At 49.2% G+C, this 13,353-nt stretch overlaps 1 protein-coding gene across 6 annotated transcripts in view; it reads right to left on the bottom strand.

Annotated features, from left to right (window-relative positions):
* Positions 1–637: 637 nt before the first annotated feature.
* Positions 638–13,353, bottom strand: part of DOCK8 (dedicator of cytokinesis 8) — a 232,989-nt gene continuing 220,273 nt past the window's right edge. For 4 of the 6 annotated variants that reach the window (XM_047101620.1, XM_047101599.1, XM_047101627.1 and 1 more), the window contains 2 exons: positions 2,061–2,231; positions 638–1,739 (listed from right to left, as the gene is read on the bottom strand). In XM_047101620.1, the coding sequence (XP_046957576.1) occupies positions 1,679–1,739; positions 2,061–2,231 (232 nt within the window). In that variant the 3' untranslated portion in view covers positions 638–1,678. Of the gene's footprint in view, positions 1,740–2,060; positions 2,232–5,144; positions 5,226–12,211; positions 12,724–13,353 lie in introns of those variants that run through there. The other 2 variants (XR_006966110.1, XM_047101609.1) reach the window with 2 other exon arrangements.

Here is a 13,353-nt window from a genome sequence, read left to right on the forward strand (position 1 = left end):
ACGGAGCCTGATGTGGGGCTCGAACTCACGAGTCGTGAGATCATGACCTGAGCCAAAGTCGGATGCTTAACCAACCGAGCCACCAGGTGCCCCTAAAAGGTTACATTCTGTAGGGCCTGTTCTAGTCTGCTCCGTACTGTGGCCACATGCGTGTGGATGCTCTTCCTCACTAAAGCTGGCGGGCTTTGGAGGACAGTGACAATGTATTTGACCTTGGTCTCATCCAGACCTCCCCCACAAAAGATGCTAAACAGCATACGGAATTAACGTATATCGTACGTACTCATTTAAAAGCAATTAAGTGTATAATCTACTTTAGAAAGAGTTCTGCCCCAAATGCCTAAAACACAAAAAGTTTGCCACTTAAACTAGTAAAGTTTTGGTAATAATAATAATAATAATAAAAAAGACCTCTTTCAGAATATAAGTTCATACATACCTGATGGTATAAACTAAAAAGTTCTGGGTTATCCAAATTACGTTCTCTCTTAGGAATACCAAATTAAACACGGCATAAGAAGTGAGACCCTGGATAGTACTGTCTGAGAGGCCTGACGGCATAAAAATGTCTCGTCTTCTCTGCAATGCTTTCCAAGAGTTAAGAGTTGTCAAAATGAAAACAACAACAATGAAAACATGAGCTGCAAAGGGAAGCATTTTGCTTGCAATTCTTATTACGTTTTCAGTACCAGTCAAGGTCATCAGCTGCATGAAAAATAGAGCATTTAATTCTCAAACAATAATTGCGTCCATCTGTCTCCTTCTTTGTCAAAAGAAGTCAACGTTGAATATACTCTGTAGCTGATATACATACATATGCTGACGGACAGCACAATTTTCTGAAATGAAAGCAGAGATATTATCCTTTTATAAAAATAAACTTGGTCCCAGACAGGAGCAGAGAAAGAGTGAGCGAGAAGGAGCTTAAGAAAAAAGGCGGAGTCTTGCAGGAGAACTGTTTCGATGCAAGTCAATGTCGCGGAGTACCGTGGATCTCCTAACTCACTGTGTCCAGTGCGCCTCTCGACACGCTTGTTAAATTAACACACAGTAACAATCCAGCAAAAATAACTGCACAATCAGTCCGCTGTGACCAAAAAGGTGACGAGTTTGCAAATAATTAATGTACCCCCACGTTTCCAACCATGATGACATTTAGATTTCGCGTGAGGACTCCCCTGGAACATTTATTGAACATGTTTATGTTTTGCCCACCTGCCGGCTCACCCTACTTTCCCACAAACAGGGAAGGACTGAAGTTCACTTTGAATAGGACGGTGGACAGTTTTTCCATTTTCCCCTGGGCGATTTGGGGTTATCCTGTAAATCCAAATATGGCCAGAAGAAGTCATCTCTCCCGTAGACTGTGACTGACCATTCAACAGGAGATGCCACGTAGGCTTTGTTTTGTACAGTTTTGGGAGAACCATGCTTTGATAAATACACTGGCACTTCTGATTAACCACCCTCCACTATCCTGATCCCTCAGTATGGCCAAAATCTAATCAGACCCCATTTAGATGGAATCCCCACGGTCACTCGGATCCTGAAGCTTCCAGGGCTCTGTCAGAGAGCCTGTGGTCGGTCCTGTGCGGCAAATGTCCCGTGTTTTCAGTACCAGCGAGCACTTCGCCAGGGTCACGGGGGCCTCAGTCTCTAGGCGTGAAGACAGCTTTTCTTAACTGCCCTGTGACAACTGGGTTTCACATTTCCTGAAACTAGATCTGTGGAAGGAGTCTCTGAAATTAAAAAGGACACAGAGAGAGAGAGAGAGAAAAAAAAAAACAAAAAAACAACAGAGGTAAGAAAGATCCCTTAGCCTTTTAAAGAGAGGGAGGGGGGTAATCACAGGAAGGGGTCCCAGGGAGGTCAAGGAGAAGGGAGGGGGGTAAGCACTCAGGATGCAGGATGGAATCGGGACAGATCCGGTTCTGGAGGCTTCTCTAAGCCAGGCACACTCCCAGTGCTCCGATGCCCCCTGCACCAGGGCGTGCCCCGACGGCCGGGCCTGATCACTGTCCTTTATCCCCCAGGAAGAGGCCTCCTTGCCCCGAACTCACCTCTTCGGACTCTCAATTCTGAATATCGGCTTGTAGAGTTCTGGAATTTTCCGCTCGATCATTGGCCTGAGGTTCTCTTTCAGCTTGTTGTAGTTCTTTTTGAGTTCCTGCTGATATTCCCTCTGGTCCGCCGTGATGAGACGTTTGTTTTTCTCCACGGCCTCACCGCATCTGAGATACGCACACAACAGGGCAGAGAGGGGAATGAGGCTTTGCTTCACAGGAGCGTGAAGTGCTTAGCTACTATCTAACGTTCCTCCAGTACCTCCAAGAGTGTGAAAACTTGCTAGCCTATCAGGGGGGCCTGTGGAGCCTTTCCAAATTCAGACTTCTGGACTCAGATTTAAGGAATCAGATCTCAGGAATGAGAATCTCTACAGAGTGATGACCCAGGCGATCTCGATGCTGTGAGATGCTCGGTGCCAGGCACCATACAAGGAGGTTTCCATACACTATCTGGTTAATTTCCCCAACAAATCTGGAAAGTCTGTGGCTCTGTGTCGTCTTTGAGGCTCAGCCACGTCAGGTGACTCGCCCAAGATAACACTGTGAGGAAGGGGTGGGTCCAGGCTTCAAACCCAGGGTCGTTGCAGAATGGAACATGCTAAGTGTGGGGCGCTTGGGGGGCTCACTCGGTTAGGCATCTGACTTCAGCTCAGGTCATGATCTCATGGTTAATGGGTTCAAGCCCTGTGTCAGTCTCTGTGCTGACAGCTCAGAGCCTGGAGGCTGCTTCAGATTCTGTGTCTCCCTGTCTCTCTGCCTCTCTCTCTCTCTCTCAAAAATAAACAATAATAATAAAAAAGCAACCAAGATTCCTGACATATGCAGGGCTCAGATGGAAATTAATGTCAAGTTGCTCCTAGAGAAACCCTTCTCAATCAGGGCTCACGGGCCACCTACCTGTACAAAGAGTGACCCTTGCCAAAGGGATGAGCTCACAATAAAACACCACAAAGCAGGGTGCTCAGTTGGCTAATCCGACTTCGGCTCAGGTCATGATCTCATGGTTCGTGGGTTCGAGCCACGTCGGGCTCTGTGCTGATAGCTCAGAGCTTGGAGCCTGCTTTGGATTCTGCGTCTCCCTCTCTCTCTGCCCCTCCCCCGCTCATGCTCTATTTCTGTCTCTCTCAAAAATAAACATTAAAAAAAATTTTTTTTAATGTCACAAAGCATATTATCAGGAAACCAACCCATCATGAGGGAGAACCAACAGAGGCAACAAGCAGAAGAAATAACCCAATAAGAATTTGAGACAACAGAACAATAGAAAAGACCAAAGCGAATACAGAGATGTAATAAAATGCATAAAATTCATGAGTAAAAAAATTGGAGAGTACGAAAGAAGAGATTAGGGAAATTTCAAAAAAGAACCAGATGAAACTTCTAGATCTAAAAATATAGTTACTAGGGGTACCGGGGTGGCTCAGTCAGTGAAGTGTCTGACTTTGGCTCAGGTCATGATCTCATGGTTCGTGAGTTTGAGCCCAGCGTCGGGCTCCGTGCTGACAGCTCGGAACCTGGAACCTGCTTTGGATTCTGTGTCTCCCTCTCTCTCTGCCCCTCCCCTACTCGCGCTCTTTCTCTCTCTCTCAGAAATAAATAAACATTAAAAAGAAGTTAAAAATATAGTTACTAAAGCAAAGTCACAATGGACAGGTTAAAAAAGTACCAGACACAAATGGAAAACACAGGAGCTATACGACAGACCTAAGGAAATCACCGAAGCAATTAAAAAAAAAAAAAGAATTAAAAATGTAAAATATTGGTTAAGGGGTGCCTGGGTGGCTCAGTCAGTTAAGCGTCCGGTTCCTGGTTTCAGCTCAGGTCATGATCTCGGTGTTTGTGAAAACCTGCACTGAGAGTGAGGCGCCCGCCTGGAGTTCTCTCTCCTCCCCCCCCCCTCAAAATAAATAAACTTAAAAATATAAATAAAGAGATGACAGCTGACAGTTTTCCAGCATCGCAAACAGACACGAGTCGTCTCCTCGACAAGAGAAGACCCACACCCAACTCCACTGTGGTAAAACCGTAGAGTATCAGACAGAAAATCGTTAAAACGCGTTGTGTTGATCTAACTTGGAGACAGTCAAGCCTCGCGTTTCCGGAGTCCCTCACAGCTTACACTTCATACTGAAGAAGAAAATCATGTTATTATGTCAACATGATAAAGTCCTGCCTTTTATTCTACATTGTTCTACCCAAGGACTCTTACAAATCAACAGACCTTGGAGGATGACCTAATGGTTGAAACCTACCTGACATTGCAAAATTAGTAATAATTCTTTATTTTGCTTCAGATAATGGCATTCTGGCGATCAGTGTGGTTTAAACTGCTTTCCCCATAGCGGTGTCAGGTCTGGGTTCAGTCATGGGGACCTTGTTACCCAAACCACTCAACACATGTACAGGATAACCATCAAAGGTAAAGAGGGTAGAATGTGGCTGAGTGACAGGGGAACGCTACCTGGCCTGAGCAAAAATAAACCCATGATCACCGCTTCCCCCTAGAATTAGCCTGTGGCAGAAGGATTTGGTAACTCAGGCACAAGCCAAAAGAACTCCCTTAACTGGATCTTCCCCTAGCTTTTTTTTTTTTTTTTTTTTTAACCTTTATTTATTTTTGAGACAGAGAGAGAGAGAGAGAGAGCATGAACAGCGGAGGGTCAGAGAAAGAGGGAGACACAGAACCCGAAACAGGCTCCAGGCTCCGAGGTGTCAGCACAGAGCCCGAAGTGGGGCTCGAACCCACGGACCGTGAGATCATGACCTGAGCTGAAGTCGGACGCTTAACCGACTGAGCCACCCAGGCGCCCCGATTCCCCTAGCTTTTAAGGTTGCCATTAAGTGAGGCAAATTGTAGGATGCCTAAGGTGGCACGTCCAAGGTTTCCAGAAGCGGTGGGAATGGGAGGTGTGTGACCTTTGAATCCTGAGAAATCCACCTCATCCCTTATTATTTTATTGCTTCTCGAGTAACTGTTCCATGAGCTACCGCCACGTGAAACATAAAATCAGGTTCAGGATGACTTCAAGACCCCGGTGGGGTGACAGACGACAACAGGCCTGCAGAAGCTGGCTTTACCTGCAGGCAGAGCTGGAGCTGACACCCACTTGCTACGCATTAGCACGATGACTCAAACACCGACATCCTCAGTTTTCTCATCTGTAAAATGGGAATGATAATCTCATACGACCTCCCGGGGCCGTGGAGTCGGCTAAGGGAGAAGCTTTGATGCTAAGGCAGACCCGTGCCTCCGGAGTGTGGCAGGTCGTAGCTTTCAAAACTGGTCACAGCAATAACTGCCCGTCCTGTATGCGCTTCCAGAACCTTGTGACACTTCCATCGAGGGGGAGGTGGTCCTGTGTGGCTGCCCCAGTGGACAGTGTGGCAGAGGTGATGCTCTGGGACTGGGTAATAGAAGGCAACGTGCCTTCTGCCTGGCTAGGTCTCGTGGGGCATGCGCTGTGGCAATCCTGAACCGCCTTCTGGGTGAGTATTTTTCAGCGGAGACAGTGAGGAAGCCTTCAGGTGATCCGGGCCCCAGCGGCTGTCTGCTTGCCACTGAGAGGCTGAGCGAAAGCCACCTAGCTGAGCCCACCAACCCCTAGAGCCACATGCATAATAAGTAGATGTTGTCCTTTTAAGCCTCTGTGTTTTTCGGTAGCGGTAAATAAACACAGCGTTACAGGTGAGTGATGAATCACCAAATCCTACTCCTGAAATCGCTATAACACTACCTGTTAAGTGACTTGGATTTAAATAAAATAAAAAAATAAATAAACAGAGCATTCCAAAGACAAATCTATGAATAGGTGGGGTGAAAATGTTCTAGCTTTTGTAGTAGTAATACTAATTTCTATTCTAACAAATTTTAAATACTATTTATTTTTGTTAATGTTTATTTATTTTTGAGACGAAGAGAGTCAGAGCACGGGCAGGGGACGGGCAGAGAGAGAGGGAGACGCAGAATCCGAAGCAGGCTCCGGGCTCCAAGCTGTCAGCACAGAGCCCGATGCGGGGCTCGAACCCACGAACCGTGAGATCGTGACTTGAGCTGGAGTCAGATGCTTACCTGACTGAGTCGCCGAGGTGTTCCATACTCTAACAAATTTTATAATTTATACATTGTTTCATACACATTTTCTGTGTTTTCTCCATTCTTCCATTTGGATTACATACACTGGATTTTATTAAACTTAAAATAATTTCCATTATGTTGATTTAAATCCATAAATAAAGAGAGCCATGCACTAAATACACCTCCCTGGGCACAGCCATTTCTCTTGGGAAATCTACACAGTAGCACAGAACTACAACGTAAATAATTGTTTCACTGGCCTTGCCTGTAACATTTTCATCAGGTCCATGTATATCTGAAGTGTGCTGCTCTCACTCAGTGATGCTATTTCAGAAGCCCACCTCCTTTGTTGGTAACCTCACTGAACACAAGCATTTTCTTATAGCAGATGTGCCTGGGGCTTTCCAGAAGCCAGAGTCCCACAGAAACCACGCTGATGTGGACAAAGAGCGGGAGGTTTTAACTCCAGAACATGGTTCTTGGCTCTCGCTGACGGTCACTTCCTGGGGCCTCTCTGTAACGAGTTAGGGGTCTTGCCTACAGACAGGGTGGTCAGGTAGCCCTCCACCTCTGTATATCTGTCGGCCTCCCTCCTCTGCGATGCTCCTTCAGCACAGCCCGCACGTCAGTCCCTTGGGATTGCCAAAAACCGGTAGCTGCTGCCTCAATCCATTCTATTTTTTAGTGATGGAACTCCACGTGGTGAGCCTACTTGGAACATTACATTTCCTAGCCTCCCTTACCGGATATGGAGAGCCGATGAGATACAAGATAAAGTCACCAGGGAGGCTCTTTAAAGGGGCATTGCTGTTTGCTGTTTCCTCATTTCTACTCCGGATGCTTCCTAAGGATGTGGTCAGGATGGCCAGAGCCTTAAGCAGCCATCTTGTGACCGTGAGGCTGGACGCACTATAATCAGGATGGCCGAGCAAAAGAATGGAAAGAGGCCACACTGGTGGCGTAGTTCTGGGGTGACAATCTCTCATCTTACTTTATATGAGAGGAAAACAAGTTTCTAGCTTATTGAAACCCATCTTCCTTCCATTCTCCGTTTCTAGCACCTGAAGGCAGTTCCTAAAGAGAACAGCACAGAATAGTCCCTAAGAGTCTAGACTCTAGACTCTGGGGTCCCTAAGAGTCTAGACAGTCACCTCTGCATCCCGCTTTGGGGACAGCACAGAATAGTCCCTAAGAGTCTAGACTAAGAGTCTAGACAGTCACCTCTGCATCCCGCTTTGGGGTGTATTAGCTTTGTGACATTAGGCAAGGTACTTAACCTTTCCATGCCTACTCCTTCCCCTGTGATATGGCGGCGATAATAGCCGACCTCGTAGTGCTTGTAAAGCCGAAATGAGTGATGCTCAGAATGTGTCAGAACGCTGACTGTTGCGGTGGTTATGACTTCTGATGGAGCTAATCCGAGTACAAAAACTGTTTGCTCAATAGGAGAATGATGAACTGCTGGAGAATTTACGTTCCTGTCCCTCGTTTTTCACCGTTAATGAAAATAAGAGGCAAACAGATGCTGAGCTCTGTCCTGAGCCACACACCTGTGGGAACAGCAGGTGCAAATCCAGAGTCCTGTTTCTCCCAGGCTCCGGTCCCCTCGGCCCCGCCGTGTCTTACGGTACAAACCTTATGAAGGCACAGAAACCTTAAGCGGTGGACAATTGCTCCATTAAAATTTAAACTTCACTCTCTATATTTAAATTCAGTTTCTGCTTTCTATTCCAATTGATCGGGTCTCTATTCGTCCCACCGAATGATGTTACATTTACTGGTCACTTAGTATGTGCAACCCTATTCTAAGCCCTGTGTATTAGCTCATCGTATCCGGACACTAGATCTAAGAGGTAGTTACTATTATAATTCCCATTTTTAAGTGGGGAGGGACGCCTGGGGGGCTCAGTCAGTTAAGCGTCCGACTTCAGCTCAGGTCGTGATCTCTCGGTTCGTGAGTTCGAGCCCCACATCCAGCTCTGTGCTGATGGTGTGGAGCCTGCTTGGGATTCTCTCTCTCTCTCTCTCTCTCTCTCTCTCTCTCTCTCTCCCTCTCCCTCTCTCTCTCTACCCCTTACGTGCTTGTTCATGTGTTCACTCTCTCTCTCTCTCTCTCTCTCTCAAAATAAATAAACTCTTTCAAAAGGGATTTAAAAAAAGGGGTGCCTGGGTGGCTCAGTAGGTTAAGCATCCGATTTCAGCTCAGGTCATGATCTCGTGGTTTATGGGTTCGAGCCCTGCATCGGGCTCTCTGCTGTCGGTGCAGAGCCCGCTTCAGATCCTCTCTCTCCCTCTCTCTCTAACCCTCCCCTGATTTCTCTCTCTCTCAAAAATAGATAAACATTAAAAAAAAAAGTTGGGGTTAGGTAGCTTGCCCAAGGTCACACAGCTAGTTAAGGCACAGGGGATGTGAACCCAGGCAGCCTGGCCGGGGAACCCACGCTCCTGGCCCCCCACACCTCATGTTCCACCCGGGAAGACGCTGGCCTCCCAGCCTGAACCCGGCTGCAAGTGCTCTTGCTCGAGCCCCAGTTGGCAGTGTTCTGCCTTTCTCGGCTTCTTCCGGGTACCTCGTTAAAGTGTCCACTCGGGGCCGGAATGGGGAGCATGACAGAGACACTGGAGAAACTGAGGACTGTGCTCCCGGCCCTTTAAGGCAAAGGAAGGGTGGCTTGGGGGCAGGGCGCTAGGGCACACGTGGCCCCTGTGCAGGGACAGCTGCAGCAGGCGTGAGCCGACCATGGGCTCCTCCAGGCATACCTCCCTGTGTCTCCAACTCGGCCCCTTCACCTCCTGCCTCCCCGGCCGGCCTCTGCCAGACCCCAGACCCAGACCCAGACCCAGACCCAGACCCCAGACCCCAAGGGGAGCCTGTCCAGGGTGAAGAGTTTAAATCCTGGATCTGCCACTTACTTGCTGTGTGACCTTGGCTAATTATAACCTTCTTCAACCTCATTTCCTTCATCTATAAAATGGGTTTATGGAGATGAATCAGTATCAGGTGTGGGAGGACCTAGCCAAGTAGCTCTCAACGTTGCCCGCTTTCCTTGGGGCAGAGGGGTCTGCTCATGAGACTGACAGGGCGAGGCACGGTGGGGGCAGGGAGCACGCCCCGGGGCGGACAAGGGGCAGTGGCTGGATCTTTCTGTTGTCCCCTCAGAGCCCCCTCTACCTCCTCTGGTTGGGCCTGTGTGACCATCTCCCTCATGGAAGGTACAGTGGCCCTTTTCCCTCCTCCTAATGCCAGATGTGGGGAGTGGGGGGCTAGACTGGGGCTACAGGCTTGGGAAGGTGTCTGGGTCTCATATCTGACACCCGGAAGTAGATTCTGAGGACCTGAGGAACACACTAGAATCCAGGCAGAGGGGCACGGTTCACCAGATCAGACTACAAGATAGTCTTTAGTGCCATTACCCTGGCCTCAACCTCTTTCAGGCCCGAAGAGACACAGAGTCCTGGGGCTCAAATGCTTGTATGATATTCTCCCATTCCGTATCAGCCCCAGCAACCCTCCAGCATGGGACCAGCCTTGAGGACCCAGAGCTGGATCACAAGAGTTGGCCGGGGTGGGGGGGGGGGTGCTAAGAGAGAAGGACAAGGTCACATTGTAACACAAATGGATGTCTTTAGAATCATTGCAGGAGACGGGAAGGAGGGGCTGAGTCCTGTGTGTGTGTGTGTGCGTGGGGGGTGTGTACGTGCACTGTTCCTGCCTGGCCGTGGAACCTGTCCCACTTGGCTGTTTTCTAGCGTCCTTGGCCCACTGATAAGGTCTCTGTAACCCTGGAAAAGTGACAGAAGTCATTACTGTGTCCCCACCACTGACCTGCTTCAGAGCAACCTCACATGATATTTAAGGCTTTGTTTTCCTATCAAACATTGAAATCTCTTTCTACCTCCTGCTTCTGTTTCTACCTACGTTATACACGTTGGTTTTCCTTTGGCTCCTTGGGGCAAAATCTCCCTCCTTCCTCTTCACAGACCCTAACTGCAGTTTAAAAACAGCACCCCTCAACACCCTGTTTTCTGAGTCTGTGACCAGATGTGCAACAGGACCCTGTCTGGGTGAATTTGAAACTACGTCCTCTAACATAGCCATTGAGGATGTGATCTTTTATTTAAATATAAAAGTAAATTTAAAAGTCACTTAGTCCTTATAAGGATGAGAGAGTTCAGATAATGTTATGGACTGAATGTTTGTGTCTCCCCGAATTCCTGTGTTCAAGCCCCTGTGTATTTGGGGGCAGGACCTGTAAGAGGAATTTCGATTTAAATTAGGCCATGGGGGGCTAAGTAGTTGAGGACGGCTCAGTAGTTGAGCGTCCAACTCTTGATTTCAGCTCAGGTCATGATCTCACGATTCCTGAGATGGAACCCCACATTGGGCTCTGGGCTGACAGTGTGGGATTCTCTCTCTCTCTCTCTCTCTCAAATAAACAGTAAAAATATTTTTAACAATAAACAAATTAGGCCATGGGGATGGGACCCACGTGATAGGATTCGTGCCCTTCTAAGCAAGCTTCTCTCCTCCTCCTCACTCTACCATGTGAGGGTAGAGTGACCACGGGGCCTCCCAGCAGGAGAGCCCTCACCGGCCACCCCGTCTGCCAGCACCTTCCTCTTGGCCTCCCCAGCCTCCAACACTTTGAGAAATAAATGTCTGTTGTTCAAGCCACTCAGTCTTTGGGATCTGGTTACATCAGCCCGAGCTAAGACAGAAACATAAGAAGAACACTAAAAAGCCCAGATTGGCTCACGTTGCCGTGTCTAAAATGGCTTGAGTACTTTGGGGAGCAGGGGAAGGAAACAGAATGGTGTATCTCACCATCTCGGCTTCTGAAACCCCGAGGCGTTCCTTCTTATCGCAGGAAACGGCAGGAGGGGATCAAGGGCCCGACCTGGCAGGCCCGGCTGGGTGAGCACCTGCCGAGGTGGCCTGCGTGCCAGGCCCAGGACGGCGGAGCGGAGTCAGAGGCCGCTGCACGGCGGGCCGGCTGCGGGGCACCTGGCGGGCGGCAGCTTCCGCTCTCAGCGAAAAGGCATCACAAGGGCCGCTCATGTTCCCCTTGGATGTCGGGGCTCATCAACCCGCTGCCCGAGTCCGCTGAGAAGCGGGAGCTCTCCCGGGGAAACCCAAGAGCCGTCCGAGCCCCCCCGTTTTCCACTCCTGCGTCACCACGGCCGGGGGAAGGCCGAGAGTGGGGAGGAAATTCCCCGGGTGCCAACGATGTGACAGCGTGTTTCCTCCGGTCACGAAAGGGCTGCAACTTGCTGGGGGGACTCGAGAAGCCGTGAAACGGTGCGGGGAGAGGAAGGTCGCCTCGCCCACCGCTCGTGGTGATGGTTTAAGATTCACAGGCTAAGAAACAAAATCACGTCTCTTCACAAGCTGACTTTTGTATTTCAGCTCTTTTCAGACCCCCACCTGCCAGAACCGTGGGGTCTCTCTCCTCCTGTCCCAGCAGGCTCCCCGGGACATGCTGCCCTTACTCAGAGGAGCCCCCTGGGCCCTCCGAGGGCCTTACTTTACGGGGCATGGCTCCCTCTTCCCACCCCTCCCCTCCCGCTGTACCTAAATATTCAAGACCAAGTTTGAGTGATGCTTCCACAGAAGCTTCCCCTGTTCCTTTCTGCACCCTGGAGCCCTGTATTCCCTGCGCTCTCAACAGTGTGTCCTATGCGCTGCACCGTGTTGGTGTTTAGTCATGCGGATACGTGCCCTTTAGGGAGCAGAGGGACACTCAGCTGTATGGTCCGCAACTGACATCACACCCGCGTCATCATCCTCTGTCCCACTAAGTGTGTCAGAGGCTCAGAGAGGCCTGGACCGCTGCCAGCTGCAGGGGTCTCCAGCCGTAACTACATTTATTTACGTACTTATCTATTTTTAAAGTTTATTTATTTCGAGAAAGAGAAAGAGTGTGTGTGGGTGTGTGAGCGGGGGAGGGACAGAGAGCGAGGGAGAGAGAGAACCCCAGGCAGGCTCCACGCTGCCCGCGCCAGAGCTCGACGCTGGGCTCCAACTCAAGAACCGCGAGATTGCGACCTGAGCCGAAATCAAGGGTCGGAAGCTTCACCTGGCTGAACCACCCAGGGGTTTCCATAACTCATTTTCAATGAAGATACGTGCAGAGGCATTTGATTTTTTTTAAAAACATTCCCCCAATATTTTTCTAGGTTTTTGGTCTCTAAACATGCACTGGTTACTGTAGAAAATGTAGCTTTGGGGTCATGTCAGAATTGCTGTCAGACCCAGGACCCAATTCAAACGCCGAGGCGTTAACAAATATAACCTCTGTGTGTGCCATGTGTGTGGGTGTGTGCACAGACCCACAGACGCACAGACACATGCTATCGTGACACAGCTGTGGCTCACTGCAGGATCAAGTGAGTCCCCTCCATACACGGCAAGTGGGGCAGATCTCTCACCAGAGCCTCCGGAGGAGGGGTATCTCTAGTCTCACCCAACGCGAGCATTCTGATGAATCTCCAGTGAATTTCACAAACTTCCACTTTTAGCCTCCTTTATTCTCCGCTTGCCGGCTGAGTTTATTCCTGTACCTGATCCGCTGCACCAAGGTTCTGGATGAAAAGAAATACTGGTGTATGTTCTCCTGATGTCGTTCCCTCTTATGGGAGAGAGACCATCGCATCCTTCACAATGCTTCATTTTAGGACCGCGGGAGACCCCACTAGACCTGTCTGTATTGCAAGAGCTTGTCAACCACGCTCAAAGATGCACCCCTGTGTTTGCAAGACCTATGCAGCCTGAACAGGCTAGGTTTTATTTTTTTTAAATGTTTATTCATTTTTGAGAGAGAGAGAGAGAGAATGAGCAGGGGAGGGGCGGACAGAGAGGGGGGCAGAGGAGCCGAAGCAGGCTGTATGCGGACAGCAGCGAGCCCGACGCGGGGCTCAAACTCACGAACTATGAGATCATGGCCTGAGCTAAAGTCAGATGCTCAACCCACTGAGTCATCCGGGCACCCCCTGAACAGTTGATGCCAACTCCCCTGCAGAATTCAGGAGCAGAGGCTTGTCTGGCGATGGGAACTGCCAGAGAGACTTTTGAAAAAACCCACTTTTAGAATCTTGCCTTTACCAAATTTGAGGCAGGGCCTATTCTTAAGATTCTAAAAACAAGTCATTGTGTGATACTAAAAATTATAAAGACCGTGCCACCCCCCTTGCGGACTTGAAAGCATTGTGGAC

The sequence above is a fragment of the Lynx rufus genome, unplaced genomic scaffold (assembly GCF_022079265.1).
Source record: "Lynx rufus isolate CCGP_SWC_20201006 ecotype Redwood Valley unplaced genomic scaffold, mLynRuf1.p SCAF_10, whole genome shotgun sequence".
In the NCBI taxonomy this organism is placed as follows: domain Eukaryota; kingdom Metazoa; phylum Chordata; class Mammalia; order Carnivora; family Felidae; genus Lynx; species Lynx rufus.